The 26,220-nt window shown below is 27.7% G+C and overlaps 1 protein-coding gene across 1 annotated transcript in view; it reads right to left on the bottom strand.

Annotated features, from left to right (window-relative positions):
• Positions 1-26,220, bottom strand: part of side-IV (sidestep IV transmembrane protein) — a 475,641-nt gene that overhangs the window by 7,150 nt on the left and 442,271 nt on the right. The window contains exon 11 of the mRNA XM_088044905.1: positions 12,205-12,507. Coding sequence (XP_087901031.1) covers positions 12,205-12,507 — 303 coding nt within the window. The remainder of the gene's footprint in view (positions 1-12,204; positions 12,508-26,220) is intronic.

Here is a 26,220-nt window from a genome sequence, read left to right as displayed (position 1 = left end):
GGATTTTTTGAAATATTCATTTAGAACATTTAGAATTTTGGCATTTTTTATCCCAAGACTGTAAAATTTGGTGGATTTACTACTTTTGATTTGTTCATCATTTGTTCTAAATTACAAAAGTTAAAATAAAATAAATACAATTTTTGGAAATTTTGATTTTAAAGGCGACAAAAATTTCCATGTTTTTTCGTTAAATTCCATCGATTTGTCACTTTTGATGTCAAAACTGTAAACTTTGTTTTCGAGAAAAAATTTATACTCTGCTAATTTTAATCTCAAGATTGTAAAATTTGGCGACTTTACTACTTTTAATTTGTCTATCAATTATTCTAAATTAGATAATAAATTATAAATTAGAAAGCAATAGAATTTTTAGAAATTTTTACTTTGAAGACGATTTAAAAATCTCCCCGGTTTTTCATGAATTGTCAAAACTTTGGCAATTTTGGTCTCAAAACCGTAAATAGTGAAGGCTTTACTATTTTTTATTTGTACATTTTTTCTAATTTACAAAATTTTTGAACAAAAAAATAGAATTTTTGCAAATTCTCATTTTTGAGACAATGCAAGAACTTTCACCTTTTCTGATTTAATTCCATAAGTTCGGCAATTTTAATCTCAAAACTGTAAAATTTGGAGGTTATACTCTTTTAGAGTCGTTTATTAACTGTTCTGAATTACAAATTTTTTAAACAAAAAATACAATTTTTGTAAACTTTTATTTTGAAGACGATATAAAAATTTCTTTTTTCGATTTAATTCCATAACTTTCTCAATTTTGCTCCTAAAACTTTATAATTTAAAGGCTATTTTTTTTTGATTTGTTTATTAACTGTTTCAAATTACAACAGTTTTGAACAAAAAATAGATATAAAAATTTTAACCGTTTCGATAAAATTCTATAACTTTGGCATTTTTAATCCCAAGACTGTAAAATTTGGTGGATTTAATACTTTCAATTTGTTCATCTTTTGTTCTAAATCACAAAAGTTTTGAAAAAGAAATACAATTTTTGGATATTTTTATTTTAAAGGCGGCAAAAATTTCCATGTTTTTTCGTTAAATTCCATCGGTTCGTCAATTTTGAATCCAAAACTGTAAATTTTGGAGGATATTCTATATTTAAATTGTAACTGGCTTAATTTATATTTTTTTTAACAAAAAATAGAATTTTGGGAAATATTTATTTTGGAGACAAAATCAAAATTTACAGCGTTTTCGAAAAAAAAAGTGCCAATTTTAATCTCAAGATTGTAAAATTCGGAGTCTTTACTACTTTTGAGTTGTATATTAACTGCTTTAAATTACAAAATTTAAATAATAAATAAAAATAGAATTTTTGTAAATTTTTATTTTGAAGACGATACAAAAATTTTGACAGTTTTTCATTAATTGCCATAACTTTGACAATTTTGAACCCAAAACTGTAAAATTTGAACATTTTACTACTTTTGGTTAGTCTATCAACTATTCTAAATTACAAAATTTTTAAACAAGTAATAGAATTATTAGAAGTTTTTAATTCAAAGACGATATAAAAATTTCCACGGTTTTTCATTAATTGCCAAAATTTTGGCAATTTTGATTTCAAAACCGTAAATATAAAAAGCTTTACTATTTTTCATTAGTTCATTATTTTTTCTTAATTACAAAATTTTTGAACAAAAAAACAGAAGTTTTGCAAATTTTCATTTTAGAGACAATGCAAAAACTTCCACCTTTTTTCAACTTAATTCCATAACTTCGGCAATTTTAATCCCAAAAATGTAAAATTTAGAGGTTATGCTTTCTTAGAGTTGTTCATTAATTGTTCTGAATTACAAAATTTTTAAACAAAAAATAGAATTTTTGGAAATTTTTTATTGTGAAGACGATTTAAAACTTTAATTTTTTCGATTTAATTCCATAACTTTGTCAATTTTGGTCCTAAAACTGTATAATTTAAACCCTATACTTTTTTTAATTTGTTTGTTAACTGTTTTAAATAACAACAGTTTTGAACAAAACATAGAATTTTTGGAAATTTTTATTTTGAAGACTAGAAAAGTTTCTATCTTTTCCGATTTCATTCTATAACTTTGGCAATTTTATTCCAAAAACTGTAAATTTTGGAGTTTATCTTTTTTTTGAGTTGTTTATTAACTGCTCTGCATTACAAAAGTTTTAAAAAAGAAATAAAATTTTTGGAAATTTTTATTAAAGGCGACAAAAATGTCCATGTTTTTTCGTAAAATTTCATCGATTCGTCAATTTTGATGTCAAAACTGTAAACTTTGGAGGAAAAGACTCATAATTAGAGGGCTAACGGGCATACTTGCTGTGGATCCAGAAAAGCAGAATTTTTGAGATTATTTAATTTAATGACGAAATTAAAATTTCCAGCGTTTTGGAAAAAATCGTAACTTTGGCATTTTTTCGACTTGATTTGTTTTTCAATTGAAGTAAGTTAAGAACTAAAATATCATTTTAATTCGAAGCAATAAAAATAGAAGGCGCAAGAATATATCATCTAGAATAGGTCTAATCAGTAAAAATGGAGCAAATTGATCCTTTTGACGTATTTAATAACTGCGCTACATTTCAAAATTATAGAGCAAAGGAGACAAACTTTAGAAATTTTTATCTATGAGTACCTGAAACTAAAAATTTCTATCATTTCTTGGTAAAATTTGTAATTTTAGAATTTTTGACAATAAATCAATGAAATTTTGACACTTTGATGGCTTTGGTTTTTCTAATAGTGCCAATTTTCAAAATTATAGAGTAAGAAAGTAAGAAAGTAAGAAAGTAAGAAAGTTTTAGAAATTTTAGTTTCTTTAGCTAATCAAAACTAGTCAAAATTTTTAATTAAAACTGTAATTCTGAAATCTTCAACAATCAATCAGTGAAACTGGGAAAATTTAATACTTTTAACATATTTAAGAACTGTGCCAACTTTCAAAATTATAGAGCAAAATAGACAAATTTTAAACATTCGTATTTATAAGTACATGAAACTAAAAATTTTAAAAAATTTTCGGTAAAATTTGTAATTCTGAAATTTTTAACTGCAAATCAATGAAATTTTAACACTTTGATGACGTTGGCTTCTGTAATATAATAACTGTGTCAATTTTCAAAATATAGAGCAAGAAAAACAAGTTATTTAGACTTTTGTACCTTTGACTAATAAAAAAATTTCAACATTTTTAATTGAAACTGTAATTTTGAAATTTTCTACGATAAATCAGTGAAATTCGGAAAATTTAAAACTTTTGACATATTTAATAACTGCGCTAAATTTCAAAATTGTAGAGCAAAAAAAAATCCCAGAAATTTTAATCTATCAGTACATGAAACTAAAAATTTCCAATATTTTTCGGTAAAATTTGTAATTCTGGTATTTTTAGCTGCAAATCAAAGAAATTTTGACGCTTTGATAGTTTCGGCTTTTGTAATAACTGTGCTAACTTTCAAAATTATAAAGCAATAAAGACAAGTTCTAGAAATTTTTGTGCCTTTGGTTAAACAGAAGTAGCTAAAATTTTTAACTGAAACTGTAATTTTAATGACTTTTGATTTGTTTATGAAGTGTTCAAAATTTCAACTTTTTTGAACAAAGTATAGGATTTTTTGAAATATTCATTTAGAAGACGATGTAAAAATTTTGTAAAATGTAAAAATTTGGTGGATTTACTACTTTTGATTTGTTTATCATTTCTACTAAATTACAAAAGTTTTGAAAAAGAAATACAATTTTTGGAAATTTTTATTTTAAAGCCGACAAAAATGTTCATGTTTTTTCGTTAAGTAACATCGATTCGTCAATTTTGATGTCAAAACTGTTAACTTTGGAGGAGAAGACCCATAATTAGAGGGCTAACGGGCATACTTGCTGTGGATCCTAAAAAGCGGGAATTTTTATTTATGGTGCAGTTGCAGGGAAATAACAGTTTGATGCCGAACAAAGAATTTTATTTCATCTTGTTATACGAAATTTAATAAAAGTCTTCGGTGTACATCCTGTTATTGATCGAAAGGAAATCTATTTTCTTACTTTGCAGCGTAAATGCGAGTATGAACAAATTTCCGAACAGCCATTTATCCTTCTATCAACACACGTAAAGTTTTTGATAAAAAGATGCTTTCGCTCTTATTGGTTTAGCTTGGCAATTGAAATAAATCTTACAACTTGTGTTAGACATGTGGGACTTACTGTTTATGCATTTAAATGTTTTATTTCAAAGTCCACAAAGTCTTTAGATCGGTACTTTTGATCCTTTTTAGTGAGACGTGTTATTACAAATTTGGTTTTACAAAAATTGGTAATAAACTGCACTACTGCACCTTTAAAATACATTAGATTTGGATTTTTTGAACAATAAAAGAAAAAGAAAAAAAAATCGTTTTTACAAAATTTGTTTGAATAATTAGAAATTTTGAGAAATAGAGTAGACATTTTTAGGGTTTATTAGACTAGATTAGCTTATTAAAGAAGCTTAATTTCAAATTTACCTTTATATGAACAAGAAAAAAATGTAAATAATTTTTTAAGAATAAATTTTTTTCCACACAAATCGTAATTTTTTGTCTTATAAATTTTTGACAATTTAGATTGAAATTTTTAGAATCTTTGTGATTAGATGAGCTTATATAACTTTTATTTTCAAAACTATATCTTCAGGTACAAAAAAATAAAAACGATAAATTCAACAATCAGCTATAAATTTAGAATATTTTTGCATTGTCATTTATATTGTTCAATAAATTAGACATTTTTGGAGCAATTGAGATTTTGAGAATTCATTAGTTAAAATAACCTTATCAAAGAGTATAATTTTCAAAACAATATGTGCAGAAAAAATAATTTTAAAAAAATTATATTCTGATATATATTACAAATTTTGGATTTTTTCAGTGTCTCAAAGTTTGTGGCATAAATTTCGAGCGATTTGTTTGAAATTTTCAAGATTAGTAAAATTAGTAAATACCTTCAGTGCAGATATAATTTTGACATTTTGACATAGTTTTTTTGACAAACGCAATTTCAAAATTATATCTGCACTACAAAGTATTTTAAAAAAATGAAATTAATTAGAAATAAGGTTATTAGGTTTCACAGAGCGGCGTGATATTTTGTCTTATAAACTTCTCAATTTTCAGAAAAAAGCGTTGTAATTTTTTGAATTCACTATTTTTGATTTCACTCTCCAATTTTTAAAATTTGATTTGAAAATCCCAAAATCAGATAAATTTAATTTTTTTTTCACAAAGCGTCATAGTTTATGCTCTAGCTTCGACAATTTTTTACTTTACCTAATTTTCAAAATTTTATCTGTACGGAAAAGAATTATTCAAAATCAAATTTACGATATTTTTATAATGCATTATAATTTTCACACAAAACTTTAATTATGTCTTTACTAGTAATTAAAAAAAATCGAAATTAGGAGGATTTTTTGCAGAAAGCTTTATATTTTGTCCTATAAATTTTTTAGTTTTTAAACAATTGAGGGAAAATTTTGGAGATTTATTAACTTTGATTAGCTTATTAAAGATTCTAATTTTAAAAATTTTATTTGCACCCAAACAAGTTTCAGAAAAATTCGAAAATCAATTTTAGAATTTTTTCAAAATAGTTATATTTTGTCCTTTAAATCAGACTTTTTGTTAAATAGAGTTGAAATTTTCCTTACTATTCTAAAGTGGTTTATTGGGCACACAAAGTTTCAAAATTTTATTTGCACAGAGAAAAATCAAATTTAGAATTTTTTCATAAAACTTCGTCATATTTTGACCCATAAATTAGACACTTAAATAATGCTAAAAATTTTAGATTTTACCAATTACAAACAGTTTATTAAATACACGAAATTTCAAAATTATATCTGTTCTAGGAGGAATTTAAAAAAATCCGAAAATGAGCGAGAACTCTGAATTTCGTTTTCTAAAATGTAAAAGATTTTTTTTCATTACCTCCACAATTTCCGAGTAGTAGAGTTAAAATTTTGAGAATTCATTATTTTAGGCTGGATTATCATAATACTCTACTTTTTAAAACTTGATCTGTAGACAGAACATATTTAAAAATATTCTGAAAATATTGACACATTAAGACTTTTTGACAAAACGTCATAGTTTGTCCTATAAAATAGACAATTTTTGAAAAATAGATATGAAATTTTTAGAATTAATTTATTTGATTTTAGCTTATTAAAGGGTCTTATTTTCAAAATTATATCTTTGGATAAAAGGATTATAAAAATTATATTCCAAAATCAGCCATAAATTTTATTTTTTTTCGCAAAGTATCATATTTTGTTCAATAAATTAGACATTTTTAGAGCAATACTAAGATTTTTAGGATTGATTAGTTTGTATTAGCTTATTAAACGGTTCTATTTTAAAAATTATAGCTTCAGAGAAAAATATTTATAAAAATTATATTCCGAAATCAACCATAGATTTTGAATTTTTTCGCAGTGTCATTAGACATTTTTGGAGCACTTATATTAACATTTTGAGGTTCTATTGGTTTACATTAGCTTATCAAACGGTCTAATTTTAAAAATTTTATCTTCAGAGAAAAAATATATTCCGAAATCACCCATAAATTTTGAGTTTGTTCGCAGTGTCATATTTTGTGCCATAAATTAACATTTTTAGAGCAATTATATTGAGATTTTGAGGATTGATTAGTTTGTATTTACTTATTAAGCGGTCCTATTTTTAAATTTATATCTTTAGAGATGAAGATTAAAAAAATATATTCCGAAATCATTCATAAATTTTGAATTTGTTCGCAAAGTGTCTTATTTTATGCCATAAAGTTGACCTTTTTAGAGCAATTATATTGAGATTTTGAGGATTTATTTGTTAAGGTTAGCTTATCAAAATCATTCTAATTATTAAAATTATAGCTTCAAAAAAAGATTTAAAAAATTATATTCCAAAATCAGCCAAAAATTAAGAATTTTTTGCAAAGTGTCATATTTTGTCTTATAAATTAGACATTTTTAGAGCAATTATATTGAGATTTTGGGGATTTATTAGTTTATATTAGCATAATAAACAGCCTATTTTTTAATATTAAATATGAAAAGAAAACAAAATAAAAAAGTTTGAATTAATTATTTTCTTAGAACTCATAGTTTCACTCACAAATTTCGAGTAACGAAGTTGAAAATTTGAGGTTTTGTTAGTTTGGATTATCTAATTATATCCACGAAATTTCAAAATTGTACTTGCAGTGAAAGGTTAAAAAAAATCCAAAACCATTAAAAAATTCGGAGTTAAAGTGATCGATTTCGAAAAACGAAAACAATAATTTTCATTTTGTATAGTAATTATATTTAGCGCTAAATTGTCAAATATAAATAAATTGCAGTAATTATTATCATTCAGCTCGTTATTAAATACAATACTCCGCTCGAATATTGCAAACATCATTATAAAACACTCCCCGGTTTCATTTCAAATATTAATCAACGTTCAAACGCGTTCATATTTCATATTCCTGAAATTTTTCATATAGAAACCTCGACACATCTCCAGAGCATGCAATTCTTCAATAAATATTTTATTCGCTGCAGTTCGTTGTAAACGAGAAGCACTCTTTCATTTACATATTTACACCCTGAAAATTTCCTCTCATAAATATTTCGTAATAATAAATATTTTAATACTTTGCAAGGAAACAAGCGAATGCCTGTTTTCAGGCTGATGAACATCCTGGAAGAAAGAATTCGAAGGCGGATTTTCCGTACAGGAGCTATGTGGTGCTGGTCCCTTGAAGTGATAAAGGTCAGAAAGCCGCATTTTTAATAAACGCCCAACTTTATTAAATAACTATATGAAATTCCTTAGTGCTTTTCAAAGAGGCCGTTATTATTATTTTGGACTTTCCGGTAGAGGAAGTAATAAAGAAAGTGCCGGTATTATGGAAAATTAAAAAGATTCAGATACTTTTTTGTCACTTTTTTGAGAAGTGTTCTTCCAGGAAATGCACACATTGCAAGGAATCTTTAGGAATCTAACTAATCCCAAATTTCCCCTGGGAACTAGTCATCGTTATGGTTTTGAAAGGGCCGACTTTACTGGACTTTATAGCGCACTATTGAATACTCGTTAAATTTTTTAAAGGTACTGTAATGATAATAAAACAGTTTCTACAAGCGATTATATAAAATTCTGGATCAGACTGTCCCGGATGACTCTCATTCATAAGGCTTCATCAAGTGGATTTCCGCCTGAAATTAGACATAATAAGTAAAAAACTTCATTATTTATTTATTTTTGTTGTATAGTCAATTTTTGATTTTTTTTTTATACTTTACAGAAATTCTAATTTTTTACCAAATCTTTGCAGAAGAACATTTAAAGAATTTCCATCTCAAATCTTCAAAAAAAGAATCTGTGCAGAATCTTTAAAAAATTCTATCAGTTAGGGTAAAATATCTAGAAAACTTTAAATAATTTGTGTAAATTCTTCAAAAAAATCTTTATAAAGGCTCTAAAAATAATCTTTAAAAATTTAGTTTCTAGTTTTTAGTTTCTAAAGATTTTACAAAAACAACATAGAATTTTATGAAGTTTTGTAACAGTCTCTGCAGAATCTTCTAAAAATCTGTGTAAAAAATATAACAATGCCTTCATCGCGGATCTAAAATTTCTGGGTTGAGACCGAAGAATCTCAATCTTTTTGTAAAAAGTCGTTTCAGAATCTTCAAAAATTTCTATAGAATATATAAATAAAATGAAATAAAAAAAAACCTGTATAATTTCTGCGGAATCCATAGAAACTCTTCAACAACCTGTCTACAAAAATTAAGAACATCTAAAGATTCTTCGTCTCAAATCTACGAAATCTTCAAAAAAGTTTCTGTATGGCAGCTCTAAAAAATCTTCTGCCAAATTTGTGCAAAATCTTTAAAATTTTTGGATAGTTTTTGCAGAATTTTTAGAAACTCTCTTTTACAATTTAGTGAATAAATTAAGAATATCTCAAGATTCTGCATCGCAAATCCAAAGAATCATCAAGAAATTTTTGTAATAGTCGAATCTTTAGATTCGAAATATTAGATACTTTCTGGAGAAGTTTTAGTCAACTTCAAGTAATTTGTAAAAATAAATTAAGAACAAAGTATAGAGATTCTAAAATTTTTTTTAAAATGTTTCTATTAAACCTTTGCAGAATCTTTAAGAAACCTTACAAAAAGTGTGCAAATATCTCAAAAAATTTCCATTCCAAATCCAAAAAATCTTTAAAGAATTTCTTTATAGAAGTTCTAAAAAATCTTTTAACAATTTTTACTAAATATGCAGATACTTTCACAGAAACTATAATTCTCATCTCCAAAGCATCTTCAAAGAATTTCGCTAAAGAGGTTTCAAAGAATCTTTAAATATTAGTGCAGAATTAAATAAAATACAATCTCTGCAGAATTTATAGAAAACTTGAAGCAAAAACCGGTACCAAAACTGTGCAAATGTTTAAAGAATTCAAGGGATTTTTAAAGAATTTAGAATCTAAATGTTTGAAAAATCTTAAATTTTTTTTATTGAATCCATGCAGAATATCTGTATACTTTCTGCAGAAACCTAAGAAACTCTTTAACAATCTGTAAAAAAAATTAAGAAGAATTAAGAACAAAGAATTTATATTGCAAATCCTAGGAATCTTCAAAAAAATTTTGGATGTAGGCTTCAAAGAATCTTTGAAATATTTCTTCTAAATCTGTGCAGAATCTGTAGTCAGTAGCATTTCTAAAAAACTAAAATAATATTAGTAAAAATTCTAAGAATGTTTACAAGGCAAATCTAGAAAAATTTTCAAAAAATTTTTGTGTAAAGGCTCTAAAAATCTTTAAAAGCTCTTAGGCGTATTAAATTAATACAAAATCTTTAAAAATTCTATGTTGTTTTTGTAAAATCTTTGTAAAAAAATACAAATTTTCTATCGCAAATTCAACAAATCTTCAAAAAATTTCTTATTTTTGGCTTTACGGAATCTTTAAAAATTGTCTATTAAATCTTTGGAGAAGCCTTAAAATATTTTTAAAGAAAGTTTGCTTTAAAAATGAAAAGTAGAAGGAATCCAAACTAGGAAAAATTAAAGGGAAGAGTAGGAAAATTAAAAAAAGAGGAATAAAACAAATTTTAAATTTTGCCAAAGAGGCTTTAAAGAATTTCTAAAAATGTTTACGGAGTCTCTAAAAAATCTTTAAAAATCGTCTAAAGAAACTTTTTTTAAAGAATTTGCAATGAATTTTCAAAGAATCTTTTCATAAGTTCTCAAAATCTTCAAAGATGCTTTACAGAAAGGGTCCAAAGTAAAAACCAAGAAAAGGAATTAAAAGGAAAGTTAAAACGAAATACAAAGAATCGAAAGCAGGAAAAACTAATAAAAAAAATAGAAAACATTAAAAATTTTAAGAAGAACTTAAAGAATACAAAAAATTTTAGAAGCTAGACAATCTTAAGGATTTTCATCGCATTTCCGAAAAATCTTAGAAGAATTTTGCCACTGAGACTAAGACCACTGAGCATTTCTGAAAATGTCTACAGAATTTATAAAAAATTGTCAAAAATGAACGAACAAAACGCTTTTTTAAAGAATTTGTGATGAATGTCTAATAAATCTACAGACTTAAAAATGCTTAAAGAGAGTTGAAAGCAAGTTGCTCAAGTATAAACGAAGCAAAAAATTGAAAGAAGAGTTAAAAAAAGAAATACAAAGAATTGAAAGCAGGAAAAATTTAAAGAAGGAATAGTCAAATTATTAAAAAGTGCAGAAATCAAATCGAATCTAAAGAATCAAGAGAATTTAGGAAATACAAAGAATTTTAGAAGCTGAAGATTTTGTCTCATTTTAAAGGAATTTTTGAACTTATGTAGTGATTCTTTGCAAATTTATCACAAATTCTTTAGTATGTTTTTTAAAACTATTTAGAAATTTGCAAAGAATCATTACATAAGTTCAAAAATTCCATTAAGATGAGACTGTAAAGTAAATATTCAAAGTAAAAACGAAAAGGAAGAAGTAAGGAGAAAGTTAAAAAGTAATTATAAGAATCTAAAGCGAATAACAAAATAGGAAGAATGGAAAAGTTAGCATAACGTGCAGAAACCAAAAATAATCGAAAAAATCGATTAGAAAAATTTTGTCATTGCATCTTGGAAAAACTTGCTAAGAATTTAGACAGAAGGCTTTAAAAAAGTTTTAAACATCCCCACAAAATCTCAAATGAATGTTTGAAAACGTTCTAAACAAAATGTTTAAATGTTTAAAGAGTTTGTACTAAATCTTCAGATAATTGCTATATAAAACCTAAAAAACTTTAAAGAAGTATCTAAACTTAAAACGAAGAAAAAGGATTAAAGAATAGTTAAAACAATACAAAAAAATTGAAAGCAGGAAAAATTAATAGGAAGAATGGAAATTCCTATAATGTTAAACTGAAAAAACTTTCAAAGAAACTTTTAAAACTGTAGTTACAATTGTTCTACAGAATTTCTAAACAAAATAAAAAAATTCATGAAGAAACTTCTTAAAAGTTCGGTTCAAAAAATGGAAAACACGGGAAATTCGACGAAACAGAAAGAAGAGAAGGAACGAAATGCTCCATAACAATAAAAAAAGTGTAAAATAATGTAGATAATGTAAAGAAAACGAAGTTCCAAGAACTGATTAAAAAATGATTAAAACCCTCAAAAAATAATTGCCAATCCAACTCCAGCAACTTCCTCGAAACTCCGTCTTTCCCTCACATCCCGAGATGTGAACCTGCATTTAGATCATGATTAACAAAAGATTCAGCCCTGGAGCAGACATCCGACCCAAATACAGATGTGAAACGCTCCTGAAAGGGTCACGATACGTGATGTTTCGTTATAATTGGTTTTGGGTATTGTTGCGTTTCAATTTCATGAGGCGAATTTAACGAAACCGCCTTTGATAATAACTCGTCTCGCCTGCAACATCACCATAGAGCTCGCTGCGCCCCGGAATCTCCAAGACATCAAACAAAGATGGCGAGGACAAAAATGAATTATACATGAAACTGAATAAAATATGGAAATGAACAGCGACAGCGCGAGACCGGCCGGTGCGATACGCAAAAATGGGACACTGGCAGAGAGTTTATTTAAATTTCAGGGCGGTCGAAGACCGCCGGGCTGTTTATGGAGTCTTTAGTTTGGAGGTGTGGGGCTAATTTTTCTCACCTTGCAGCTTGGCGACGCCTTTGAAGGTGACGGGGTCAATAGTGGTGGGTTCGCTTTTTCCCTTTGCGTTGATTGCGTATAGCATAATCCGGTAAGTCATCCCCGGATCCAAACCGTCGGCGAAGAACGTCGGGGGGGTCCGGTACGTCGTCACGTTGATTCTGGGCCGGAGGGACGGCAGTTCGAGGATTTCCATGAAGAAGCTTTGGGGGAGCCCGCCGTCGAAGCCTTCCATGCAATCCACTTGGAGCGAGTCCGAGGTTTGGTTCGAGACGGTGCAATTTTGCAGCTGGGAGGGTCGACCTGCAATTCCCAGAGATATTGGAGAAGGCTCTATAAACTAAGGGGTGATGTAAAATGCGAATTTGCTTATATTTACGGCGCGGTGGAGCTCGTTTTTTCATGTTTCGAGGGAACGCACTGGAATTTTTTAGGGCGTGTTTTCGTCATGCCGCCGCCAAAAATCAATCATTTTGATAAAATTGTTCAAATTAGAGAAAAATTAGCGCTTCTAAAATGTAGAAAAATTGAAATACATTTTTTCGTTTTCACAGCGGCGATTTGTAAATAAAATATATATGGCTCTGAACAACACTTTGGTGGATGCGCCGGGCAAATTTGAAATTGGTCGATAAAAACTTCAAAAGAATTTAAATCCGTCAAATGTGAAAGTTGTACAAAAACTGTGCCTAAATTTCAACAGTCTTAGTTTCTAAAAGAAATCGAATTTTAAGGGTTAAAAAATTTGAAGAATTTTTATCGTATTATTGAACAATCTTCTCAGAATTTCTCCATAAAATATCTCAAAAAATTATAAAAATGGCTACATAATGTTTAAAGAATCTTTGAAAATGCACCAAAAATATTTTTTGAAAAGTGTATAAAAGACAGTATATTCGCCAAATTTTAGTTTTTTGAGATAAAAACTGCTAAAATTAGGGAGTTTAAAAGAAAGTATTTAAAATTTTTGCTTTTCAAAATAAAATTTTCAAAAATAAGGTTATAGCCTTAAATTTTTTAATTTAGCTCAGTTGATACACATGTCAAAGATAAAAAATCGCCAAATTTTTATGTTTTGGAGAATAAACTATCAAAATTACGAAGTTTATTAGACAATAGCGGAAATTTTCGGACGTTTTTGGAATAAAAATTTCTAAAAGTTCAGTTTCTTGTTTTAAAATTTTGGAATTTAACACAGTTAATTAACGGGTCAATGGTTGTGCCTAAATTTTAACAATTTCAGTTTAAAAAAAAAACGAATTTTAAGCGTTAAAAAATTTGAAGAATTTTTGTCGTATTATCGAAAAATATTCTCAGAATTTCTCCATAAAATATCTCAAAAAATTATAAAAATGGCTACATAATGTTTAAAGAATCTTTGAAAATGCACTAAAAATATTTTTTGAAAACTTTGTAACAGACAGTAAATTCGGCAAATTTTAGTTTTTTGAGATGAAAACTGTCACAATTAGGAGGTTTAAAAAAAAGTGTTGAAAATTTTTAGTTTTAAAAATAAAATTTAAAAAAATAAGGTTGTAGCCCTATTTGTTTTTTAATTTAGCACAGTTGATACACAAGTCAAAGATAAAAAATTCGCCAAATTTTAATGTTTAGGAGTATAAACTCTTAAAATTACGGAGTTTAACAAAAAATGGCGGAAATTTTTGGGCATCTCTGAAATAAAAATTGCTAAAAATTTAATTTCTTGTTTTAAAATTTTGAAATTGAGCACATTTAATTAACGGGTCCAATGGCAGTAAATTTTCAAAGTGTTACTGTTTTAGGAAGCAAAATGTCAAAATCATGGTGTCTAATGGAGAGGGAAGGAAATTTTTCGACGTTTTCAAAATGAAAATTTCGAAAAATTTTGTTTGAAAATTTTGGAATTTAGCGCAGTTGATAAACATCTTAAAGCTTTCATTGTTTAGGGATAAAAATTCACAAAATTACGGAGTTTAATAGAAAATGGCGGAAATCTTTGGGCGACTTTGAAATACAAATTTCTAAAAATTTAGTTTCTTGTTTTAAAATTTTAGAATTTAGTACAGTTGATTAATGCCTCAATGGCAGTAAATTCTCCAAGTTTTACTATTTTAGGGAGCAAAATGCTAAAATCATGGAGTTTAATAGACAGCGATGAAAATTTTTGGACGTTTTCAAAGTGAAATTGTCTTTTGTACTAAAATTTTGAAATTTAGCAGTTGTTAATCATGTCAAAGATAGCAAATCTGTCAAATTTTAATGTTTTGGGATAAAAACTTACAAAAACACGGAGTTTAATAGAAAATTGCCAACATTTTTGGTCGTCTTTGGAATAAAAATTTCTAAAAATTCAGTTTATTGTTCTAAAATTTTGGAATTTAGCACAGTTAATTAACGGGTTAATGGCTGTAAATTCGCCAAGTTTCACTGTTTTAAGGAGCAATATTCTAAAATCATGGATTTTAATAGAAAGTGATGGAAATTAAAAATAAAAAAAATTTAAAAATTTTCTTTTTGCTCTAAAATTTTGGAATTTAACACAGTTGATAAATATCTCAAAATTTAGATAGTAAGTTTGCGTAATTAATGTTTTGGAATAAAAACTCACAAAATTACGAAGTTTAATAGAAAACGGCAAACATTTTTGGTCGTCTTAAAAACAAAAATTTCTAAAAATTGGGACTCTTGAACTTAAATTTTGGAATTTAGCACGGTTGATGCGCAGGTCTAAGGCAGCAAACTCCCCAATTTTTAAGTTTTACAATAAAAATTCCCCAAATTACGAAGTTTAATATAAAATTGTGGAAACTTTTGGTCGTCTTTGAATTTAAAAATTCCAAAAATTTTGTTTCTTGTTCTAACATTTTAGAATTTAGCACAGTTAATTAACGGGCCAAGAGCAATAAATAATTCAAGTTTTACTGTTTAAAGGAGCAAAATCATTGAGTATAATAGAAAATGACGACAATTTTTGGACGTTTCCTAAATGAAAATTTTTAAAAATTTTGTTTTTTGCTTTAAAATCTTGGAATTTAGCACAGTTGATAAACAGTTAAAAAAAACTTTTACTGTTTTAGGATGAAAACTGTCAAAATTACGGAGTCTAAGAGAAAATTGTTGAATTTTTGGACGTCTTTAAAATACAAATTTCTAAAAATTTTGTTTTTTTTCTAATATTTTAGAATTTAGCACAGTTAGTTAATGGATCAATGGCAGTAAATTCTCCAGTTTTTACGGTTTTAGTGAGCAAAATACCAAAATTACGGAGTTTAATAGGAAGTGATGAAAATGTTTGGTCATTTTCTAAAAAAAAAATCTAAAAATTTTGTCTTTTGCTCTAAAATTTTAGAATTTAGCACAGTTTATAAACATGTCAAAGATAGTAAATTCACCAAATTTCAATGTTTTGGGATAAAAATTCCCAAAAGTACGGAGTTTAATATTAAATGGCATAAATTTTTGATCGTCTTTAAAATAAAAGTTTCTAAAAATTTTGTCCCTTGTTCTAAAATTTTGGAATTTAGCACAGTTAATAATCAGGACGAAAACAGCAAACTCTCTAAATTTTACTGTTTTAAGATGAAAATTGCTAAATTTACAAAGTTGAATAGAAAGTGTTGAAAATTTTTCATGGTTTTCAAAATAAAATTTTTAAAAATTATGTTTTTGGCTCTAAAATTTCGGATTTTAGCACTGTTGATACATACGTCCGAGGCAGCAAACTCTCTAAATTTTGCGGCTTTACGATAAAAACTTTTAAAATTACGGAGTTTAATAGAAAATGATGAAAATTTTAATCGTGTTTAAAATAAAAATTTCAAAAATTCTTTCTCTTGTTCTAAAATTTTGAAATTGAGCACATTTAATTAACGGGTCAATGGCAGTAAATTCTCTAAGTCTTATTGTTTTAGAAAGCAAAATGCCAAAATCATGGAGTTTAATAGAGAGGGATGGAAATTTTTGGACATTTTCAAATTAAAAATTTCTAAAAATTTTCTTTTCTCCTCTAAAAGTGTGGAATTTGGCACAGTTGATAAACATCTCAAGGATAGTACATTTGCCAAATTTTATTATTTTGGGATAAAAACTCAGAAAATTATGGAGTTTAATAAAAAATGGTGGAAATTTTTGATGGATTTCAAAATAAAATTGTTAAAAATTGCGTTTGTACCTGTAAAATTTTTCTAATTTAGCACAGGTGATCCACAGGTCCAAGGCAGCAAACTCTCCAATTTTTACGGTTCGACGATGAAAACTCCCAGAGTCTTATAAAAAATGTAGGAAAGTTTTGGTCGTTTTTAAAATGAAAACTTCTAAAAATTCAGTTTCTTCTTTAAACTGTTTGGAATTTAGCACAAATAATAAACAGATCAAAGACGGCAAACTCTGCAAATTTGACTGTTGTAAAATGAAAACTGCACAGAATTTAACAGAAAGTAGTGGACATTTTCGGTCGTTTTAAATTTTTTAAATTAAATTAAAAAAAAATTTTTTGTTCTCAAATTTTGGCATTTAGCACAGATAATAAATGGGTTAAAGGCAGCAAATTTTCCAATTTTTGCAGTTTTAGGTTGAGAAGTTCTAGAATTACCAAAGTTTTAGTTTGATGAGCTTTAAAAAAAAATCTCTCCAAGAAACTTTGAAGTCAAAATAAAAAAGAAAATTTAAAAAAAAAGTTAATGGAGTAAATAAAACCAAGAAAAAATAAAAAATTAAAAGGAAGGCCGGGAAAAATTGATATAATGTGGAGACATAAAAAAAATCGAAAAAAAAAACAATAAAGAAACACGAAAAATTCTTAAAGAAACTCATTTTATGTTTCGAGGAAATGTACTAAAATTCAATCTATGTTAAAATAGTCCGAATTGTCCAACAATTTGCGCTTCCAAAATGCATAAAAATGGAGATTTGTCCTTTCGCCTTAACATCGGCGATATGTAAATAAAACAGTTATGGCTCCAAACAACACAATTTTGGTGGATGCGCCGGGCAAATTCGATATCGGCCCCGCCATCGATAAAAACTTCAAAAGAATTTAAATCCGCCAAATGTGAAAGTTGTAGGAAATTTCACGGTGACTGGCCGATCGTAACGAGCTTGATATTTCTTGTTCCAATCAGCTAAGTGCAAAGGATTCCGGAAAAAAGCGAATGATAATTGCTGCTCATTTCCTTCTTTTTCATTATAAAAGTAATTCGGCGATTGCAACCCCCGGAGTTTGAGCCCCAATTACTGCGAAATCGACACATCTCAGTGCATAAATCCGTGGAAAAACACAATCGGTCGCGTTATATTTGTGGGAACAGCGGCGTTTGTCCTCATTATCCTGGAAGCATGCGGTGTTTAGTGGGCTTTTGTGGCTCGGCTGTCTGTGGCAATTATGCATTTAACCTCCAAGTTCCACGTTAATTCAAGCAATAATAGATATAGATGTCGGGGCAAGCGAGTGCAACCAATACAACTCCATTATGGTATTGAAACCATCGTTCCATCAGCGTCATTAGGAACGGAACGGCCCCAAAGCGGCCCGAGCCCTTTCCTGTTTAGTATGCGTTCGAGCCGTCGGTTGGCGTGACGGCTACGACACAAATGAACTAATCGATCACAATTAAATGTGTGGAACACAACGGCTGTTTTTACAAATCGAGACACAAATCTTCGGCGAGGCTGTGGGCTTTACACGACTCGTGGCTGGAATTCAAATGCGAGCTGCCGGATTGACACGCACTTGGACGCGGGGTTTATTTGGGGAATTTGGAGGAGCGCAGATTACAATGCGAATGTGCAAGTTTTTAGATTTTATGAGAATGTAAAGAAAAGTTTACGGAAAACTCCAAATTCGGTAAATCTAAAGATGGCAAACGTTTTAGGGTTTCTGTTAAATTCAGTAATTTTGGTGGTTTTTATCCAATAACAGTAAAATTTGAAAGCATACCCTACGAAAGATTTTACCAAAAACCAAAATTTTTAAGAACTTTTTGTCAAGACCAAAATTTCTATAGATTTGTATTTAATTTCGTAATTTTAATCGACTCAATTCGAAAACAAAAAAATTGGTTTTTATTCTCGACTTCGTTATTAAGTGGGCTAAATTTTAAAATTTTAGATTTAGAATAAATTTTATTTTTAATTTTGATTTTGAGTTTTTCCAACGTTTTATTTAAATATTAAAACTTTGGCATTTTTGGCGTCATAGGTGTGAAATTTAGAGACTTTACCACTATCGACTTGTTTACTAACTCTGTCAATTTTTAAAATGTTAGGGCAAAAACCAGAATTTTTGAGATTTTTATTTATGAAAATCTAAATTTTTTTCTAAACCTGACCTGACCTGACCTGTTTATTAACTGTGCTAATTTACACAATTTTAGCAAAACAAAGAAAATTTTTGAGAATTTTTTATGTTCAGGCCGAATGAAACAGTTTTACTCTCTTTTGTTAAATTGAGTAACTTTGGGAGTTTTAATCCTAAAATTTGGAAGGATTGCTACTTCAAACTGATTTATTAACTGTGCCAACTTACAAAATAATTTAGCAAAAACAAGAATTTTTGTATTTTTTTTCCTTATTTGAAAATTTTAATTGGTTTTTATTGAATTTTGTAACTTTGGCAGATTCAATCCGATTGTAGTCAAATTGGGACCTATTGATATTCTTAACTTCCTTATTAATGCCAAACTTTAAAATCTGGAACAAGAAAGAGAATTTGTGAAAATTTTTATTTTGAGTTGGACCAAAAATGTCTAATATTTTCTATTAAATTATGAAACTTCGACATTTTTGAACTTAAAACTGTGAAATTTAGAGACATTATTACTATCGACTTGTTTATCAACTGCACTAATTTACAAAAATTTTGCAAAATAATAAGAAGTTTTGAGAATTTTTTATGTCGAGGACGATCCAAAATTTTCTATTCTCTTCTATGAAATTCAGTAACTTTGGTAAATTTGATCCAAAAACAGCAAAATTTGGAAGCTTTGGTACTTTTTTTATTAACTGATTTAAACTACAAAAATTTTTAGCAAAAATAAAGATTTTTGAGATTTTTTCATGACCATTTTAAAATTTCTATCGGTTTTGATCGAATTTTGTAATTTTGGCGGTTTCGATCCAAATTCAGTAAAATTGAAAGTCATTGTCATTCTCGACTTTCTATATAACTGTGCTAAGTTTCAAAATTTTGGATCAAGGAAGAAAACTTTAGAAATTTTTATTTTGAGTTGGACCAAAAATGTCTAATATTTTCTATTAAATTATGAAACTTCGACATTTTTGTACTTAAAACTGTGAAATTTAGAGACATTATTACTATCGACTTGTTTATAAACTGCACTAATTTACAAAAATTTTGCAAAATAAAAAGAAGTTTTGAGAATTTTTTATGTCGAGGACGATCCAAAATTTTCTATTCTCTTCTATGAAATTCAGTAACTTTGGCAATTTTGATCCAAAAACAGCAAAAACTGGAAACTTTGGTACTTTTTTTATTAACTGATTTCAACTACAAAAAATTTTAGCGAAAATGAAGATTTTGAGATTTTTTTCATGACCATTTTAAAATTTCTATCGGTTTTGATCGAATTTTGTAATTTTCGCAGTTTCGATCTAAATTCAGTAAAATTAAAAGCCAATGCCATTCTCGACTTTCTTTATAATTGTGCTAAGTTTCAAAATTTTGGATCAAGAAAGAAAACTTTTGTAAATTTTTATTTTGAGTTGAAGCAAAAATGCCCAATATTTTCTAATAAATTATAAAACTTTGGCATTTTTGGCGTTATAGGTGTGAAATTTACTACTATCGACTTGTTGACCAACTCTGTCAATTTTCAAAATGTTAGCGCAAAAACCAGAATTTTTGAGATTTTTATTTATGAAAATCTAAAATTTTTTATTTATGAAAATCAAAAATTTTTTCTAGATTTCTATTGAATTCTGTAACTTTGGCAGATTCAATTCGATGCTACTCTTGACTTCGTTATTAACTGTGCTAAAATTTAAAATTGTAGGTCAAAAAACTGAATTTTTGGAAATTTTTATTTTGAGTCATCTCAAAAATTTTCAGCCTTTTTTAATAAATTATAAAACTTTGGCATTTTTGGTCTTAAAGGTGTGAAATTTGGCGACTTAACTACTATCGAGTTGTTTATCAACTTTGCTCATTAAAAAAATAATTTACCAAAATCGAGGATTTTTAGACTTTTTTTTCACTATTTGAAAATTTTAATTGGTTTTTATTGAATTTTGTAACTTTGGCAGATTCAATCCGATTGCAGTCAAATTGGGAATTAATGTTGCTCCTGATTTCGTTGTTGTACTGTATGTACTAAACTTTAAAATTATAGGTCAAAAATGAGAATTTTCGGAAATTTTCATTTTGGGTCGTACAAAAATTTCCGACTTTTTTAAATAAACTATGTAACTTTGATAATTTTGGCCTGAAAGCTGTGAAAGTTGGAGACTTAATCACTATTGACCTGTTTATTAACTGTGCTCATTTACACAATTTTAGCGAAACAAAGAAAATTTTTGAGAATTTTTTATGCTCAGGCCGAACCAAAAAGTTTTATTCTCTTTCGTTAAATTCAGTAACTTGAGTTTTAATCCTAAAATTGTAAAATTTGGAAGCATTGTTACTTCAAACTGATTTATTAACTATGCCAAGTTACAAAATAATTTACCATAAACGAGGGTTTTTGGAATTTTTTTTTTCAATATTTGAAAATTTTAATTGGTTAAAATTCAAAATAAAAAAAACTTCGACACTTTTAGCCTTAAAACTGTGAACTTTGGAGACTTTATTACTATCGACTTGTTTATCAACTGCACTGTTTTACAAATTTTTTGCAACATAAAAATAATTTTTGAGAAGTTTTTATGTCGCGGATAATGAATTTAATTTTCTATGAAATTCAGTAACTTTGGTAATTTTGATCCAAAAACAGCAAAATCTGGAAGCATTGTTACTTTTAGTTTTTTTATTAACTCACCTAAACTACAAAATATTTTAGCAAAAATGAAGACTTTTGAGAATTTTTTCATGACCCCATTGTAAAATTTCTATAGGTTTTTATTGAAATTTGTAACTTTGGCAGTTTCGATCTAAATTCAGTAAAATTAAAAGCCATTGCTATTCTCGGCTTTCTTTATAACTGTGCTAAATTTCAAAATTTTGGATCAAGAAAAAAAACTTTTAGAAATTTTTATTTTGAGTTGGACCAAAAATGGCCAATATTTGCTATTAAATTATGAAACTTTGGCATTTTTGGCTTTAAAGTTGTGATATTTGGGGAGTTTACTGCGATTAATTTTTTTATCAATTGTGCTAATTTACAAAATTGTAGCGCAACAAAGATAATGTTTAAGAAATTTTTATGTCCAGGACAATCTAAACTTTCAGTAACTTTGGTAGTTTTTACACTAAAACATTAAAATATGGAAGCGTTAGTACTTTCAACTTATTCATTGACTGTGCTAAACTACAAAATGTTTTACTAAAAACCAAAATTTTTTAAATTTGTTTTCTTGACCATTTAAGAATTTCCATGGATATGTATTGCATTCTGTAACTTTGGCAGATTAAATTCAGTTACAATAAAATTAGGGATTGTTACTTTTAATAAGTATGACTGCTAAATTACAATTTTTAAAGAAAAAATGAAAGTTTTTTTGGGCTATCCAAAAATTTTTAAAAATTGGTTTTCAATTCCGTAAGTTTGGCAGATTTAATCTAAATACTGTAAAATTTGAAGTCATTGATACTCAAAACCTGCTTATCAACTGTGCTAAAGTCGAAAATTTTAAATCAAAACAGTGAACTTAAAAAAAATATATATTTTGACTTGAACTAAAATTTTGCAATTTTCAATTTTTTCAACTTCTGGAACATTTTTAGTTTTAAAGCTGCAAAATTTGGGGGCTTTATTACTATTAACTTGTTTATTAAGTTAAGTTTATCAAGTGTGCTAATTTACATAATTTTACAGGAACACAGAGGCATTTTGAGGAATTTTTAATTTCACGACCAATTAAAAAATTCTACTCTCATTTATTAAACTGCGTAGCTTTGGTAGTTTCAATCCTAAAACAGTAAAATTAGGAAAGAAATTTTTGGAAAGTTTCAATTTCGTCGGACCAAAATTTTTTTTTTCGAATTTTTCATTGTTTTCTTGGAGTATATTTATATTTTTTGTTTTCTTTTTCAATTAATTTTCTGTCAGAATCGTGTTTTTGACTTTTGTTTTAATCTTTTTTAATTTAATTTAACACCAGAATGCAGAAAACCATGAAAAATCCGAAAAAACATAAAAGTTATAAAAAACAAAGCAACCTGAGCGTAAACAAAATCTAGAGAGTATGGAAAATTGGTGATTAAATGCAAGCAAAGATACTTCAAATAATTCTGAAAAAAAATGGAGAGTTGAACTTGTTTTTGTAGTGTCAATGCAACAAGTTTTGTTTACAGTTAATTATTTTCCTTCAGTCATGCTTTATTCAAATACATACTGCGGTCTAGAAAATTAAAGTTAGAGCACACAATAAACACAAAAATTCCTTGCTGTTGCAGTAAAGTGCAGCGGTTTGTAAACAAGGTTTGCGGTTTTCATTTCCTTCCATAAATATTAATAGATGTGTGGTGGCACATCTAAAACGCAAATATTTCAGCTCCGCCGTAATAAATATGAAAGTTTTATATAAAACGAGATTAAGCCAACGCTACGTTTTAATTAGAAGCAAGTAGAGAAGTGAAGCATTAAGTAACTCAATCGCGGGCCCTTTCTGGACTGAGAAATTGTCCGACATTATGCCAGCAGCTGCAGCAATTTCGTTTGTTCTGTGAAGTAATTATATCACCTGCACGAAAGCTTGGATCTTATTAATTTCAAACGGACCATAGAGCGTTCACACGTCTGGAACTTTAACTTTCAGAAGTTTATATGAGCCGCATTGGAGGAAAGAAATGGCCGCCATCATATTTAATGAAAGTGTAATATCGCTGAAATAGTGTTTTACACCAACAATGAGACGACTGCGATAAAAATGGGATAACGGCACTACAACAGGGCGAAAATAGGAAGGTTGTTATGAATTTGGCGGAAATACTCTTTTGCACATTGTGTTGGGAATCTTTGAAAAGTTGCAGTGGGGGGACATGATTTGAGACGAGCACAAGTTAGAAATGAGGACATGAATACAAAGAAAAAATCAAAATTACTTTTTTAAAGACAGAATTAAAAAACAATCCAAAAGAAGTTTGTTGGTTTGTTTCAAACTTGAAATTTTCTAAAAATTTAGGGCAATTATTGGACGTCTTAAACGTAGTGCAGCGTCCAAATTTCATTGTTTTAGTGACAAAATTGCCAGAGTTATGGGACTTAACAGAAAATATTGGAAATTTTTTGTTCCTCTTAAGACTAAAAATTTCCAAAAATTGTGTTACTAGCTTTAGGATTTTGTAATTTAAAACAATCAGGAAACGTCTCAAATGTAGTAAAGCTTCTACATTTTATTGTTGTAATGTCAAAATTGCCAGAGTTATGGGATTTTGCAAAAAATATTGTAAATTTTTGGTTCGTTTCATAATTAAAAATTAAAAAAATTTTTTTTGGTACTACATATTTGTAATTTAGGGTAAATATTGGACGTCTTAAAGGTAGTAAAGAGTTAAAATTTCATTGTTTTAGTGCCAAAATTGCCAGAGTTAAGGGAAATTTTTGGTTGCTCTCAAGACCAAAAATTCCTAAAAATAGTATTTCTAGTCCTAGAATTTTCCAATTTAAAACGGTTAGGCAATGTCTCAAATGTAGTAAATGGTTGAACTTTCATTGTTGTAAAGTCAGATATGGGATTTCGCAGAAAATAATGAAAAATTTTTGGTTTGTTTCAAATTTAAAGATTTGTAAAAACTTTCTTTCTGGTACAACAATTTTGTAATTTGGGGCGATTATTGGGTGTCTTAAACGTAGTGAAAGGTCCAAATTTCATTGTTTAGTGTCAAAACTGTCAGAGTTATAGGGCTAAACAAAAAATTTTGGAATTTTTTGGTTTCTCCCAAGATCAAAAATTTTTAAAAATAGTATTTCTATTCCTAAAATTTTGTAATTTGAAACAGTTTGGAAACGTTCAAAATGTAGTTAATACACCAAATTTCATTGTTGTAATGTCAAAATTGCTAGAGTTATGGGACCTCACAGAAAATATAAAAATTTTTTTGGTTTATTCAAAATTAAAAATTTGTAAAAATTTTTTTTCTGATACTTCAATTTTGTAATTGGGAGCAATTATTGGAAATCTTAAACTTCGTACAGCGACCAAATTTTACTGTTTTAGTGTCAAATTTACCAGAGTTATGGTGCTTAAACAGAAAATATTGAAATTTTTTGGTTCCTCCCTAGACCAAAAATTCCTAAAAATAGTATTTCCAGTCTTAGAATTTTGAAACAGGTGGGAACAGTTTGGGAACGGCTTAAATGTAGTAAATCTTACAAATTTCATTATTGTAATGTCAAAATTGCCAGAGTTATGGGTCTTAAACGGAAAATATTGGAATTTTTTGGTTTCTTCTAAGATCAAAAATTTCAAAATATGGTATTTCTAGTCCTAGAATTTTGTAATTTGAAACAGTCTGGGAACGGCTCTAATGTAGTTAATACTCCAAATTTCATTGTTATAATGTCAAAATTGCCAGAGTTATGGAAACTCACAAAAAATATAAAAAATTTTTTGGTTCGTTCAAAATTAAAAATTTCTGATACTACAATTTTGTAATTGGGAGCAGTTATTGGAAATCTCAAACTTAGTACAGCGACCAAATTTCATTGTTTTAGTGTCAAATTTACCAGAGTTATGGAGCTTAAACAGAAAATATTGAAATTTTTTGGTTCCTCCCTAGACCAAAAATTCCTAAAAATAGTATTTCTAGTCTTAGAATTTTGAAACAGTTGGGAACAGTTTGGGAACGTCTGAAATGTGGTAAATCTTCCAAATTTCATTACTGTAATGTCCAAATTGCCAGAGTTATGAGATTTCACAGAAAATATAAAAAATTTTTTGGTGTGTTCAAAATTAAAAATTTCTAAAAAATTTTCTTTTAGATACCACAATTTTGTAATTGGGAGCAATTATTGGAAATCTTAAACTTAGTACAGCGACCAAATTTCATTGTTTTAGTGTCAAATTTACCAGAGTTATGGAGCTTAAACAGAAAATATAGAATTTTTTTGTTCCTCCCTAGACCAAAAAATCCTAAAAATAGTATTTCTAGTCCTAAAATTTTGAAATAGTAGGAAACAGTTTGGGAACGTCTTAAATGTAGTAAATCTTCCAAATTTCATTATTGTAATGTCAAAATTGCCAGAGTTATGGGGCTTAAACTGAAAATATTGAAATTTTTTGGTTCCTCCCAAGACCAAAAATTCCTAAAAATAGTATTTTTAGTTCTAGAATTTTGTAATTTGAAACAGTCAGAGAACGTATGAAATGTAGTAAATCCCCCAATTTTTTTTTGTAGTAATGTCAAAATTGCTAGAGTTATGGAATTTCACAAAAAATATTGAAAATTTTTTATTCGTTTTAAAATTGAAAATTTCTAAAAATTCTCTTTTTGTTCCTACAATTTTGTAATTTGGAGCAATTATTAGACGTCTTAAACGTAGTAAAGCGTTAAAATTTCATTGTTCTAGTGTCAAAATTGTCCGAGTTATGGGGCTTAAACCGGAAATATTGAATTTTTTTTGTTCCTTCCAAGATGAAAAATTCCTAAAAATAGTATATTCCTTGTTCTAAAATTTTGTAATTTTAAAGAGTTATGAAACGTCTCAAATGAAGTAAACCCTCTACATTTCATTGTTGTGATGTCAAAATTGCCAGAGTTATGGGATCTCACAGAGAAAATTGAAAAAGTTTTGATTCGTTTCAAAATTTAAAATTTCAAAAAATTATTTTTTTGGTACTATAATTTTTAATTTAGGGCAATTATTGGACGTTTTGGACGTAGTGAAGCGTTCAAATTTCATTGTTCTAGTGTAAGAATTG

The sequence above is a fragment of the Gnatocerus cornutus genome, chromosome 1 (assembly GCF_029298725.1).
Source record: "Gnatocerus cornutus isolate USDA-ARS CGAHR chromosome 1, icGnaCorn1.1, whole genome shotgun sequence".
Lineage (NCBI taxonomy): Eukaryota > Metazoa > Arthropoda > Insecta > Coleoptera > Tenebrionidae > Gnatocerus > Gnatocerus cornutus.
This window is presented reverse-complemented; position numbering and strand designations above follow the sequence as displayed.